Below are 13,964 nucleotides of genomic sequence, written 5' to 3'. Positions count from 1 at the left end.
CTTTAGTGGTTATTTAGTCTAGTGACCCCCTCATTTTACAACAAGAGAGGTTAAGTGACTTATCCAAGGTCACACAGATGCTAAGTAGCAAAGCTAGTCTTTGAATGCATACACACACACAACACACACAGGAATCCTCTGACTCCAAACTGAAGGCTCTTTCCACTGTGCCACACTTCCTCCCTAAGTAATCTGTAAAATTTTATATTATATATAACATATTATATGCACACATACACACAGACACACATTTTATAGTACTATAAATTACTATAGAAATGTAAGGTAGTCGTATTTGTAGTACTAGTCATAGTAAATTAATGGTTGTAGTAGCAATATGAGGGCTCACTTTTTGCTGTGTTCCAGTATATAGTGGCACAGTGGACAGAGCACTGGGCTTGGAATTAGAAAGACATCTTCATGAGTTCAAATCTGGCCTCAGACTAGCTGTGTGACCTGGGCAAGTCACTTAACTCTATTTGCCTCAGCTTCTTCATCTATAAAATGAGCTGGAGAAGGAAATGGCAAACCACTCCAGTATCTTTGTCAAGAAAACCCCAAATGGGAACATGAAGAGTCTGAAGCCCCTAAAACAACTGAACAACAGTAATATGGATATCACCACAATGACACCTGCTGGTCAGCTGCAGCCTCACAGGGAGCTAGCAATAACAGTAAACTTTGCAACTGACACATTTATTTCCTGAAAAGTTTTTCACTGAGTACTTTGCTTTATTTTTCAATATGCAGTGAATTAGGGCCCAAAGAGAACATAATATTATTTTATTTAGAAAAGAAATGAATGTAACCTAGGTCCATGCCTTGTCATATCTCTGAATTAATATTTTTCACTGGGTCCAAGGTTATTCTGAGATAGAGAAACTTGCAGAGAATTTCTGATGACACTTGCACACCAAGAGGCTGATTACTGGGCATCTCATGGGACACGGGGCAGGAAGCTGTGCCATAGGAGGGAGGGGAAGAGAGAGAGAAAAAGAGAGAGAGACACACACACACACACAGACAGAGACAGAGAGAGACAGCCAGAGAGACAGCCAGAGACAGAGAGACAGAGAGAGACAGAGATAGAGAGATCTGTGTGTTGGTATTTAAGATTGACTTTCTGCCTTCTTTCCTCAGACTTGCTGATGAACAAGTAAGTATCTGCAGGAAGTTGCCATTAATTGGGACTGCCAGATATCTAGGAAGTACATTGGAACAGCTGGGACTGTGGCTGTGGTATCACTGTTACCATGGCCCAAGACTCAGTTGGTCAGTGACTGAGACTGATGAAGCATTGAGGACGAAAGTCTGAGCCTGGAGCCAGATGGAGGTGAGAACCACAAAGGCAAACCTGAGAACTGACTATAAGCTATTATAAACACAGTGGGATGGTGACCTGAGAAAGGGGAGACTGATTCCTAGTGCTCTTTCCACTTTCTTTGCCTATGATCTGTGAACAAGAGAAGGAATCCTGAACACAAATATCTGTATCCCTTCCCTCTTCCTTTCTAAGTTGTTGAAATGGAGGGATTTGGGGAATATTTCTAATCACCATTGAAGATTTGAGAGAGGGAGGAAGGAAGAAAGAAAGGAAAGAAGGAAGGGAACAGGCATTTATTAAAGCCCTTACTGGGCAGTGTACTAAGTGTTTTACAAATATTGTCTCATTTGATCCTCACAACAACCCCGGGAGGTAGGTGCTATTATTATTCCCATTTACATTTGAGGAAATTGAGGCAAACAGAGGTTAAGTGACTTGCCCCTTCCCCCCCCCACCACCACTCCCCTATCTTAGAACTCATAGAGCTAGCAGTTTGAATTCAGGTGTTTTGGCCTCCAAGTCCAGCATGTATCTACTGTTTCCCCTAGTTGCCTCAAAGAGAAGTTTCTGAGGTGGCTGTAGAGAGACATGGCTCTACATGGCTCTTCTCTTTTTCTTTATGTTCAAGAAACTATGAAATAATAGTACATTATATATCTGAGTCCTGTGAGTATAAGGGGAATCATGACCCGAGATAGGAAAGTCCACAAAGGGGAGGGAGCTCTAGAACTGTATAAAGACTCTAAATGTCATATTTTAATATTGTAAGTAATATTTCATTTTATTCCCTATATTAAATTCTGAACCAAGGTCTTGCTTGAAGCTACAGGATGGATGGTACAGTAGGAGGGGATCAATCTAAGAATATACAAGCTGAATACCTTCTGGTGTCCACTTGGAACATTGTAACCATTAGGAGTCTATCTCATAAATGCAATAGAGAGATCACTGGGATGGGGCCTAGTGACACACTATCTTTCTATATGCTTGAGGTATATAGAGGTACCTAGGTGGTGCAGTAGATAGAGTACTGGGCCTGGAGTCAGGAAGACCTGAGTTCAAATTTGGCCTTAGATACCTACTAGCTGTGTGATCCTGGGCAAGTCACTTCACCTCTGTCTCCTTCAGTTTCCTCAACTGTAAAATGGAGATAATAATAGCACCTACTCCTAGGGTTGTTGTAGGGATAAAATGAGATAACATATGTATAGTGCTTTGCAAAAACTTCAAGTTTTTCTACCTCCAGGATTGTTATGAGCATAAAATGAGTGCTTTGCAAACCTTAAAGTTTTATATAGGTGCTAGTCATTGTTATTATTATTATTATTTATAGAATGCAGTACATGAGCCAATATGGGCTATATTTAGTGCTACAAGTACCATGGGCATCATACCATGAAATAAATGCAAGTCCCACATTTAACCTTTAGATACTGTGGAATATTTTACCCTTTCAACTCGTGACAGAGTCAGGAAATAGAAATGGAAGGGATCTTCTAATCCAACTCTCTCATTTTGTAGACAAGAAACTGAGACCCAGGAAGGTTAAGTTATTTGCCCAAGGTACCACAGGTAATAAAGAGCAAAGCCAGGATTTGAACCTTGGTCCTTTGGCTCTAGGTCCCAAGTCTTTTGATTCTTACTCCACTCTATCATACTACCCCCATGAAGCCAAGTTGCTCTTTAGTCTGGATATGACTAGCCACCACAGCTTCTTCCTTTCATTTTGTCTTGCTCTTTTATTCTAATGTTTGCAGACTTTTTTCAACGTCTTACTCCTCTCCTTCCTATTCCTGAAGTCAAAAGAGACAGAAATAAGAAAAATGCCTATTATGTGCAGGGCATTGTGTTACATTCTAGGGATCCATGAAGAAAACAGTCTGCTTTCAAGAAGCTTTCAGTCTGGTGGGAAGAGAAGATAGGCACAGAAATATCTCTGGTACACACAGAATGTGGTAAGCATGGGAGAGGTATGAAGTGCTATGAGAGAGTCAAAGAGGGAGTGATCGATCATCTTGGGTTGGAGGGATCTGGGAAATGATCATGGAGATTTAAGTGTCTAATGGAGTATCTAAGCTCAGCTTTGAAGGAACGGAAGGATGTCAATAGATATACTTTGGAGCATTGAGGACAAAGGTATGGAGGCTGGAAAAAGTAAGCTAAACTTGAGACTTAGGACGGGCATTGATAACCTGCAGAGTGCCCAGAAGGTGGTGAAAAGTCTTGAGTCCCTGTCACATGAGGATCAGTTAAAGGAACTGGGCATATTTAACCTAAAAAAGAGAAGATCTACAAGGGCCAAGGTGGATATCTTCAAGTATCTGAAGGGATGTCATGCAGAAGAGAGACTAGACTTCTTCCATTTGACCCTAGAGGGTGAAACCAGGAGCAAGAGACGGAACCTGCAAAGAGACCAATCTAGGCTCCATATTAGGAAAACACAAACAAGCAAACAACAAAACCCCCAACAATCTTCCTAACAATTAGAGCTGTCCAAAAGTGGAAAGTGCTACTTAAAGAGGTGGTGGGCTCTCCACTATTTGGAGGTGTTTAAGCAGAGGTTGCACAACCACTTGTCACATACGTTATAGTGGGGGCTCCTTTTATATGTGGCGGGAGATCAAATGGTTGTTAAGGTCCCTGCCGACTCTCAAATTCTGTGATTCTGAGAACTTAAAAATAGCGCTAGATTTGGTGATGAGGGAAGTCACTGAGGACAGAACATTAACACTAGAAGAGACTTCCTCTACACATCATTTTATCTTACTCTTTCATTTTAAAGAGGAGACCCAAAGCCACACAGCTAGTTAGTCAGGGCAGCTAGGTGGTACAGTGAATAGAGTGCAGGGTCCAGAGATGATCTTCCTGAGTTTAAATCTGGCCTCAGACATCTATTAGCTGTGTGACCCTGGGCAAGTCACTTAATCCTGTTTGCCCCCGTTTCCTCGCTTGTTAAAAAAATGAGCTGGAGAAGGAAATGGCAAACCATTATAGTATCTTTTACAAGAAAAACCCAAATGGAGTCACAAAGAGTCAGACACAATTTTAAAAAATGACTGAACAACAGTAAAGTTAGTGGCAGTCCCTGCAACACTCCACTTCCCAGATGTCACTTACCTACCCATGCCTAGCTGAAAGGTGTCAGTGTCCACATTTAAAGATCCTAGATATCTTCATGTTTCCATTGTTATACAATATATATCTATACTTTAAAAGCAATTCATACAGATATCTGCACTTTTATATGCTATCTATTAATATGTTTAAAATACCACATTTATAGTTGAACATACTTTGCTCTGGCTCCCTGGTCTGGGAGTACCTCCTGCAAAAACTCAGTCACCCACCCTTTGTGGAAAGGAGAATGCTCTTCTACAACCATTAAAAAGCTGAAAGAGATCATTTTAAAATAGTGGTTAAAACCCAACAAGATGATTAACAAGGAATAGTCAAATTCATGCTTTGATCTGATCACCATTACCTAAGCTACACTACATGGATTCACACTTTAATAGTATTGGCTTTAGCACTTGAAAAAAAAACCCAAATCTTTTGATGACTGTATAGATATAGACATACACATACACACACTTACCTTTTCATTCAAAAGCTGATGGTTTAGGGGTGTCCAGGTACTCATTTTTGTCTGCATTTTGGGGCCATCTAGGTTTTTGGGAGGTGCAAATGCCATCTCAATATGAGGATATTTTTCCACAAGAAAAATGAAACCTGTTAAAAAAGTGAATCCTATTATATTTCTAATATGGAATTACTAATATGAAATCTATATAGCATTTTACAAAGTTTTAAATCAGGTTCTATACTAGGCAGGGACATATTATACTGACCACAATAGAAGACACCTTCAAATACATGGTGACCTTACTTTTCATTAAAGAGAATTTTACAAAAATTACAAAAATACAGTAGATCACATAAAACACTCTATCTGCTACTCTGCCATAAAGGGGATCGCCCATATAGTGAAGCAATGGGTGGAAGCTGCCAAGGTAATTTAGGCGTAAGGTTAGGAAAAATTTCCTAATGATTAAAGCAACTCAAAAGGTGAATGGACTACGTCAGGTGATTCACCTTCATTAGAAGTCTGCAGACAGGGGCAGCTAGGTGGTGTAGCGGATAGAGCACTGGCCCTGAAGTCAGGAGGACCTGAGTTCAATTCTGACCTCAGACCAAACATTTGATACTAGCTATGTGACCCTGGGCAAGTCACTTAACCTCAATTGCCTAAAAAAAAAAAAAAAAAAGGCTGAAAAAAGGCTAGATGGTTACTGGGGTTAAGTATCTTTTAGTGGTGATTCCTTGAGGTTCCCTCCAACTCTGAAATTCTGTCATTCTGAGCTTATGTTACTAATACTGGAACTTAAAGTTATTTCTCAGAAATTTCCCTGCAACCTTTCTATAAAATGTGTGTCCATGTACATATGTGTGTTTGTGCACATATACATATACAAAAGTCTTTCAAAAGTCAATGCAGTTTTACGCTTTTAAAATTACACTAAGACTTTTGAGACACCTTATATATATAAAAATTTCTCAAAGTTCCATAGCTTTTCAAAACTTGTTCTATAAAAAGGTACAAATATAACAACTTAAAATAGGAAATTTTTATTTAAATATTTTATTAAAAGTTTAACACCGAACATCTATACAATCAACTGAATTTGATTAGCAATTATTTACATTTTAATTAAATAATTTTAACACAAAACACCATAGCAATCACTTTTTCTAAATCTTCATTGGGATTCTTTGCACGTTACTTTTCTTTGATTTTTTCTCTTACGGGGTCATTGTTAATGTGTATTCTATTTTTTTGGTTCTCCTTTTTTTTTCTCCCCATTATTTCATAAAGCTCTTTCCAGATTTCTTGTAGTCCTCATACTTGTGAGTCTTACTAACATTATAGTATCCTACTATAGCAATGTGTCATAATTTATAGATCATAAGGATGAGTTTTTGATAACACTTTCAGGGTACATTTGCACCAATGGGAATGACTGGGACAAATGGTAACTTTTATTGTGCCCTGCTTGGGCAGCTATGTGGTGCAGTGGATATAGTACCAGGCCTGGAGTCAGGAAGACTCATCTTCCTGAGTTCATATCTGGCCTCAGACACTTACTAGCTGTGTGACCTTGGGCAAGCCACTTAACTTTGTTTGCCTCAGTTCCTCATCTGTAAAATGAGCTGGAGAAGAAATGGCAAACCATTCTAGTATCTTTGCCAAGAAAACCTCAAATGGGGTCATGAAGGGTCTGAAACAATAGAACAACAAAATTGTGCCCTGCCAGATCACTCTCCAAAAAAGATTCTAAAAATATGTGATTCTACATGTTCCTCCTAAACACCTACTCCGTCAACCTCAAGTTTAAATGTTTTAATTTTTGCCAGTTTGATGGGTATGAGGCACTACCTCAAAGTTGTCTTAATTTGCATCTCTTTGATTGTTGGTAAGGTTGAGCATTTTTTCCCAGGTCAATATTAACAACTTTGGTTTCCCTTTTTGAAAATTACCTATTTATATATTGTTTCAAGATTTACCCATTGTGAGATAGAATTAATGCTGTAACTTTTATTTTATTTATTTTTTTTGGTGAGGCAGTTGGGGTTAAGTGACTTGCCCAAGGTCACACAGCTAGTAAGTGTCAAGTATCTGAGGCCAGATTTGAACTCAGGTCCTCCTGACTCCAAGGCCAGAGCTCTATCCACTGCACCACCTAACTGCCCTGTAACATTTAAAACATAAAGCTTAATGATGTTTTAAAACAGAAATTTAAAGCAGCTTTATCATGTGACATCCCATCCTTCCTTCTACTTGCTCTAACCCTCAAGCCCCTCCCCTTCTCCCAACTTGTTTTTAAATGGTCTCCAACAGTCTGGGCACAGAAAGTAGTGACAATTGCTGCTCCCCAGTGGCTACTACAAACTGACAAGGCCTTAGCATGGCTGCTTCAATGTGGTTGGGAGGGTGTCAAGAGTTTGAGACAAGGCCAAGTTATACCAAAAAGAAGTCTCCAAGGAAAAGAAGAGGAGTAGGTACAGGAAAATATTACCAGGAAACTAGAGCTGGGGTCAGGTGCAGAGAGCTCAGCTATGCTGGAACTAGGTATAATAGTGAGCCTAGGGCGGTAAGCTGAATTAATGTGCTTTGTGTTCTATGGCTTGCAGGCTGTTCTTATGAGGAGATGCTGGCCTCTTCTTACATAGTTCCCTTGCTCTCCCGTGCCATCTTTGCCTCTTCTAATCGTCTCTGCATGTGTGCTGGCCATGAGGCTTAAACAGATGACCAGGGAAAGAGCCTGGACCTACTTGCTAAAGACTGGGCTCAGTAAAAGAGCCCCTAGTCCCCATTCTCTGTGAATGAATGAATGAATGAATGAAAATGCATTTATTAAGTGTTTACTGTGTGCTAGGGATACAAATAGAAAAGTAAGATAGTCCCTGCTCCCAAGGAGCTCATATTCTACAGGTGGAGTTAGCACACAGGTGTCCATGAATATAGGAAAAGGAGGACTTAAGTTTTTGTTTCCTTTAAAAAAGCCTCATCTTGGGGCAGCTAGGTGGCGCAGTGGATAGAGCACCAGCCCTGACCTCAGGAGGACCTGAGTTCAAATGTGACCTTACACCAAACACTTAACATTTACTAGCTGTGTGACCCTGGACAAGTCACTTAACCCCAATTACCTAAAAATTAAAAAAAAAGCCTCATCTTATATATTGACCAGTGTACTATTTCCTGAAATACCAGATCTTAAATACAGAGTGGGGTTTCCAAATCACTTAAAGCCTAGATAAAATCAAAGAATCCTGGAGTTGGAAGAAATCTTTGGGGCTGTCTATAACAACTCTTCCCTGAAGCATAGGTTCATAGCTCTGGAACTGTGAGGGACCTTAGGGCTAACTGAACCTCATTTTATAGACAAGATTCAGGGAAGTTAAGTGACTTACTCCAGGTTAACCCAATTAGTAAAGAGCAGGACCAAGATGCAAAGGCAGGATTTTGGCCAAGTGGTCCATTATTTGAACATAGTGACAAGGAACTAATTCTGGATAAGAGATCAATGTTGTGTTTGAATGCTGGCCAATGTCATGGTGAAATGTCGAGGACACTAGAATAAGAAGGTTCTCTGCAAGAGAGAGTTTTGTTTTGTCTGCTGCTAATATCCCATGGTATCAAAGACAGGCTATGGTTTCAGGTTGGGCATTCAGCTTGGTTTTTAGCACTTTCCCTTGATAAAAAAATTTTCTGAACTATCACAAGCTTATTCCATAATTGAAAAAAAATATACCACCATTCCACTTGCTGTTCTGGTATACTGGAAAGAATATTGGGTTTTGACTCATTAGAACTAAGTTCAAGTACCTTTTCTATGAGGTAGTAAGGTGACACAGTGGAGGGAGTGCTAGATACATCAATAAGGCCTTGGTCACTTACTAGCTTTGTGAACCTGTAAACCACATCACTTCATTCAGCCTCATTTTCCTTATTATCTTCTAAGGAGGAATAATAATAGCACCTTTACAGGATTGTTGTGAGGATTAAAAGACATAACATATGCAAACCTTCAAGCACTATATAAATACTAGCTTTCATCACCATTATTCCCTGAATCATCCTTGGCAGATCACAATCTCTTTGACATAGTTTACTCACCTGTAAAATGGGAATGATAATACTTGCACTATTTACAGTACAGAGCTGTCATGAGGCTCATATGAGATCATGGGATCACAGATCGAAGGCTAGAAGGGAACTTTCAATTCATTAGTCCAATCCCCTCACTTACCGGACCGGGGAACTAAAACCTAGAGACATTTCGTGACTTGCCCTGGGTCACGTAGCAAGTAGCCGAGCTGGAATTTTAACCCAGTTCTTGTGACTCCAAGTTTAGCACTCTACTAGCTATTATGAATTAGTTAATTAGTCAGTACCAAACTGACAGTTATTTTCAGGACTATAAAATTAAATGGAAGGAAGCAGAATGAATTGCTTCATTTTTAACATTAGCAACAATCTTTAACCAAGAGGAAAATATAGGAAAGTTACTGTCATATTCATTGGTAGAGGAAGTTTCTTCAATGACAGGTCCAGTCCTTATCCATATTTTTACCCTTATTTCATATACATAGGAGTATATGGTTTAATTTTCCCATTCCTGATTTTTCTATTTGCGTATCATTAGATAGGAATAGATAATAGACCTGTAATTTCATTGCTATAGTGATCTCTTGAATGAGGAAACTCCCTCTACCAATAGATATTGACATCTATGACTTAGAGTCTTTTTTGGTTTTTGGTGAGGCAATTGAGGTTAAGTGACTTGCCCATGGTTACACAGCTAGTAAGTGTCAAGTGTGTGAGGCCGGATTTAAACTCAGGTCCTCCTGACTCCAAGACCGGGGCTCTATCCACCACGCCACCTAGCTGCCCCAAATGTTTTTGTTCTTTATCATTTTCTCAGTCCCTAATAATTTCAAATGAAATCTGCCAATATTTGTTTTTGGGCGAGGTAATCAGGGTGAAGTGACTTGCCCAGGGTCACACAGCTAATAAGTGTCAAATGTCTGAGGCTGGATTTGAACTCAGGTCCTCCTGACCCCAGAGCTGGTGCTCTATCCACTGTGCCCCTTAGCTGCCCCCTCACAGATTTTTTTTTAAAAGAAACTTTTTTGCGGTAGCAAAGAACTGTGAATAAAACAGGTGTTCATCAAGTGAGGAATAACTAAAACAACTTGTGTTACATGAATGTAATGTGGTATTACTGCTCTATAAGAAATGAGGACTATTAAGAATATAAAGAAACATGGGAAGACATTTATGAACTGATGCAAAATAATGTAAGCAGAACCAGGAAAACTATGCGCTCACACACACACACACACACAATGACTGTACCAACATAAAAGGAAAGAACAAAAAAGCAGAATTGAACACCGCATCATTATAATGATCAAGCTGGTGAAAATGTACCTTCTTCTCTTCTTAGCAAAAATGGGGGATTAGATATTTAACACTGTGTATACTGTGAGATAACAGTTGATATGTTTGGTTACTTCTCTTTCACTTGTTCTTTGTTACAAGGCATGGCTTTGTAAAGGGTAAGGGGAGATTCAGAAATGAAAGTGATATAGAAACAAAACATAGCAACAAAAATTTTTAAAAGGTAAAATATACCTACCTGTCTCAGAAACCTCCTGGCTTTATTAGGTTGTTTTTGAATCATGAAATCCTTAAGTTTTAAAAAGATTAGAGCTAACCTGAAGTCAAAAGACCTAGGTTTGAGTCCTAGTTCCACAAGTTAATTAGCCTACCTGGGGCTCAGTTTTTTCATCTGTAAAATTAATGTGCTTAACTAGATGATATCTAAAGCCCCGTCTATTCTCAACAGTCCATCAGGTTCTTTTATTCCAATATGAATCTTCTCTCTACTATCTCTAACAAGTGATTTCCCATCTTCTATGATATTCATTAATATCTAAGGTTAGATGTTTCTCTCCTGGTTCACTTATATTTTACATTTTCATTACAGATTACATTTTTTTAATTAAAATTTTTTTTAAATGTTTAAAAAATTTAAAAGAAAAAAATTGATTTTTTAAAAAAAGGACGGCTAGGGGGGCAGCTAGGTGGCGCTGTGGATAGAGCACTGGCCCTGAAGTCAGGAGGACCTGAATTCAAATCCAGCCTCAGACCAAACACTTGACACTTCCTAGCTATGTGACCCTGGGCAAGTCACTTAACCCCCCAATTGCCTAAAAAGGAGAAAAAAAGAAAGAAAAAAGGACGGCTAACAGTTGTCTTCAGGAAACAAAACTGAAGAGTTTACAGAATGACCTCAGAGCTATCTACTCCACAGAACACAAAAAGAACTCTTTCCTACAACCTACCCAACAAGTGGTCATGCAGCCTTTGACTGAAGATTTTCAATTCACTACCTCATGAGGCAGGCCATTCTATTTGGAGGAATTGGTTTTATTGGGTATCTAAGGGCAATAAGTAACATAATTTCATGGGACATTTATTTATGTCATATTGCAACGCTCATGGCAAGCACTTATAAAAAGACCATCATGAAAATAATCGCAATTCATCACCAATATCTGTTGCAGAGGATGAAGATATAGAGAAATTCTATGAAGAACTTGGTAAGATCTAAATTAAATCAACATCTACTTTAATACTTAGTACTTTCAAAGCATAGGAAAAGATGGCCAAAAATGTTGGAAGACATGGTTCAGGAGAGAGAAGTCTAAGCTTTCTCATTATATACTATTAATACTTTCTTTAAGAAGAGAGTTGAGTGGTACCAGACATAAAGGGTATCATAAAATTGAAGTTGATTATATGTTAGCAGACAGGAAATAACTAGTTACTGAGGTGGTATTCATTTCTGAATCAGCTGTCTGTATATAGTCATATTACTAATCACTACAATAGCAAAGACCAAAACCAATATCAAAGTAGAATAAAAGAGACAGAGCCAAGATGGAGAAGTAAAGACAGGAACTCACCTGAACTCTCCCAAATTCCCCTCCAAACAACATTAAAATAATGTTTAAAATCAAATTCCGGAGTGGCAGAACCAACAAAAGGTCAGGGAGAAACAATTTTCCAGGCCAAGAGAACTTAGGAGGTCAGCAGAAAGATCTGTCTTACTAGGGTGGTGGTGAAGCCTGGAGTGAAGGTTATACCCTGGTAAGACAGCAGCAGACCTGGGAGGCGGAAGCTTCTCAACCCATAGACAGTAAGGAGGTCAGACATCTGGTCTGAAGGAGATTACAGGGGACCCTTTTGGATTACCCATATACAGTCCTATAATGAAGAGGAGCATTAGCACATTAAAGCTTATGACAGTGGGAGAGCAGGGGCCCTGGCCATAGTTCCAGGGAAGAGAAGAATGCTTGTGGTTGCTCACAGACCAGAGCACAGGCCAGAAAAGCAGTGACCATACCTCTTCTTAGATCATACCACTTTGGAAGAACTGAAAACTTACAGTCTGCCAGATCTAGCTCTGAAAAGAGCAGCATGAAAAACCCGAAATTTGGGAGAATACCCCCTCTACTTCGGGAGCAGAGCCCAACTTTAATATAAAGTTAAAAATCAAGGGAAAAGGTTGGGAAAATGGGCAAACAACAACAAAAAACCTAACCATATAAAGTTACTATGGTGACAGGGAAGATCAGGACACAAACTCAGAAGAAGACAACAATGCCAAAACAGCTACATGCAAAGCTTCAAATAAAAATGCAAACTGGACACAAGCCCCAAAGGAATTCCTGGAAGAACTCAAAAAGGATTTTAAAAAAATCAAATAAGATGCCCAAAGGGCTATAAAACAAACAAAAAAAAAACCTATAAAACCCTTTGACCTAGCAATACCACTACTAGGTCTGTATCCAAAAATAGATAAAAAACCAAAAAAGAAAAGGACTAATATGTATACAAATATTTATAACAGCTCTTTTATGGTGGCAAAGAATTGGAAATTCAGGAGATGCCCATCAATTGGGGAGTAGCTGAACAAGTTGTGGTATATGATCATGATGGAATGCTATTATGCTATAAGAAATGATGAGCTAGATGCTCTCAGAAAAACCCAGAAAGACTTACATGAACTGATGCAAAGCGAAATGAGCAGAACCCTGAGAACATTGTACACAGTAACAGCAATATTGTAAGATGATCTGCTGTGAATGGCTTAGCTATTTTCAGCAATACAGTAATCTAACGCAACTCTGAAGGACTTAAGATGAAAAATGATATCCATCCCCAGAGAAAGAACTGATGGTGTCTGAACTCAAGCATTTTTTTTAACTTTATTTAGTTTTCTTGAGGGTTTTTAGTCTATTTTTTTTTACAATATGACTAATATGGAAATGTTTTGCATGACTACACATGTATAATCTATATCAAGTTGCTTGCCTTCTCAATGGGGGGAGGAGGAAGGAAGGGAGAGAATTTGGAATTTAAATTTTTAAAAATGAATGTTCAAAGTTATTTTTACATGTAACTAGGGAAAAATGAAAATTTTAAATCAAATAATAAAGGTAAAGGAAAAATTGGAAAAAAATTACAATGATGGAAGAAAATTATGGAAAGAGAGTCAACAGCTTGGTAAAAGAGGCATAAAAAATCCACTGAAAGAAAATAACACCTTAAAAACCAGAATTGGCCAAATGGTAAAAGAGGCACAAAAATCCACTGAAGAGAAAGACTCCTTAAAAAGCAAAATTGGCCAAAAGGAAAAAGAAGTACAAAAATTCACTGAAGAAAAGAATTCCTTAAAAATTAGAATTGGGCAAATGGAAGCTAATGACTCCATGAGACATCAAGAAACAGTAAAACCATATCAAAAGAAGGAAAAATAGAAGAACATGTGAAATATCTCATTGGAAAAACAACCTGGAAAATAGATTTAGGAGAGATTGTTTAAGAATTATTGGATAATCTGAAAATCATAATTAAAAAGACCCTAGATGCCATCTTTCAAAAATTATAGAAAAATTGCCCTGATATCCTAGAACCAGAGGGTCAAATACAAATGGAAAGAATACACTGATCACCTCCTGAAAGAGATTCCATGAATATTATAGTCAAATTCCAGGGTTCCTATATCAA

The 13,964-nt window shown here is 38.5% G+C and overlaps 1 protein-coding gene across 2 annotated transcripts in view; it reads right to left on the bottom strand.

Annotated features, from left to right (window-relative positions):
- FBXO16 (F-box protein 16) overlaps nucleotides 1-13,964 on the bottom strand; it is a 79,289-nt gene that overhangs the window by 54,265 nt on the left and 11,060 nt on the right. The window contains exon 2 of one of the 2 annotated variants that reach the window (XM_027853938.1): nucleotides 4,920-5,053. In XM_027853938.1, the coding sequence (XP_027709739.1) occupies nucleotides 4,920-5,015 (96 nt within the window). In that variant the 5' untranslated portion in view covers nucleotides 5,016-5,053. Of the gene's footprint in view, nucleotides 1-4,919; nucleotides 5,054-13,964 lie in introns of those variants that run through there. The other variant, XM_027853939.1, reaches the window with a different exon arrangement.

This window comes from Vombatus ursinus, unplaced genomic scaffold (genome assembly GCF_900497805.2).
Source record: "Vombatus ursinus unplaced genomic scaffold, bare-nosed wombat genome assembly UNPS02010219.1, whole genome shotgun sequence".
Lineage (NCBI taxonomy): Eukaryota > Metazoa > Chordata > Mammalia > Diprotodontia > Vombatidae > Vombatus > Vombatus ursinus.
The sequence above is the reverse complement of the archived record's forward strand: the minus strand, read 5'-3'. Positions and strand labels throughout refer to the sequence as shown.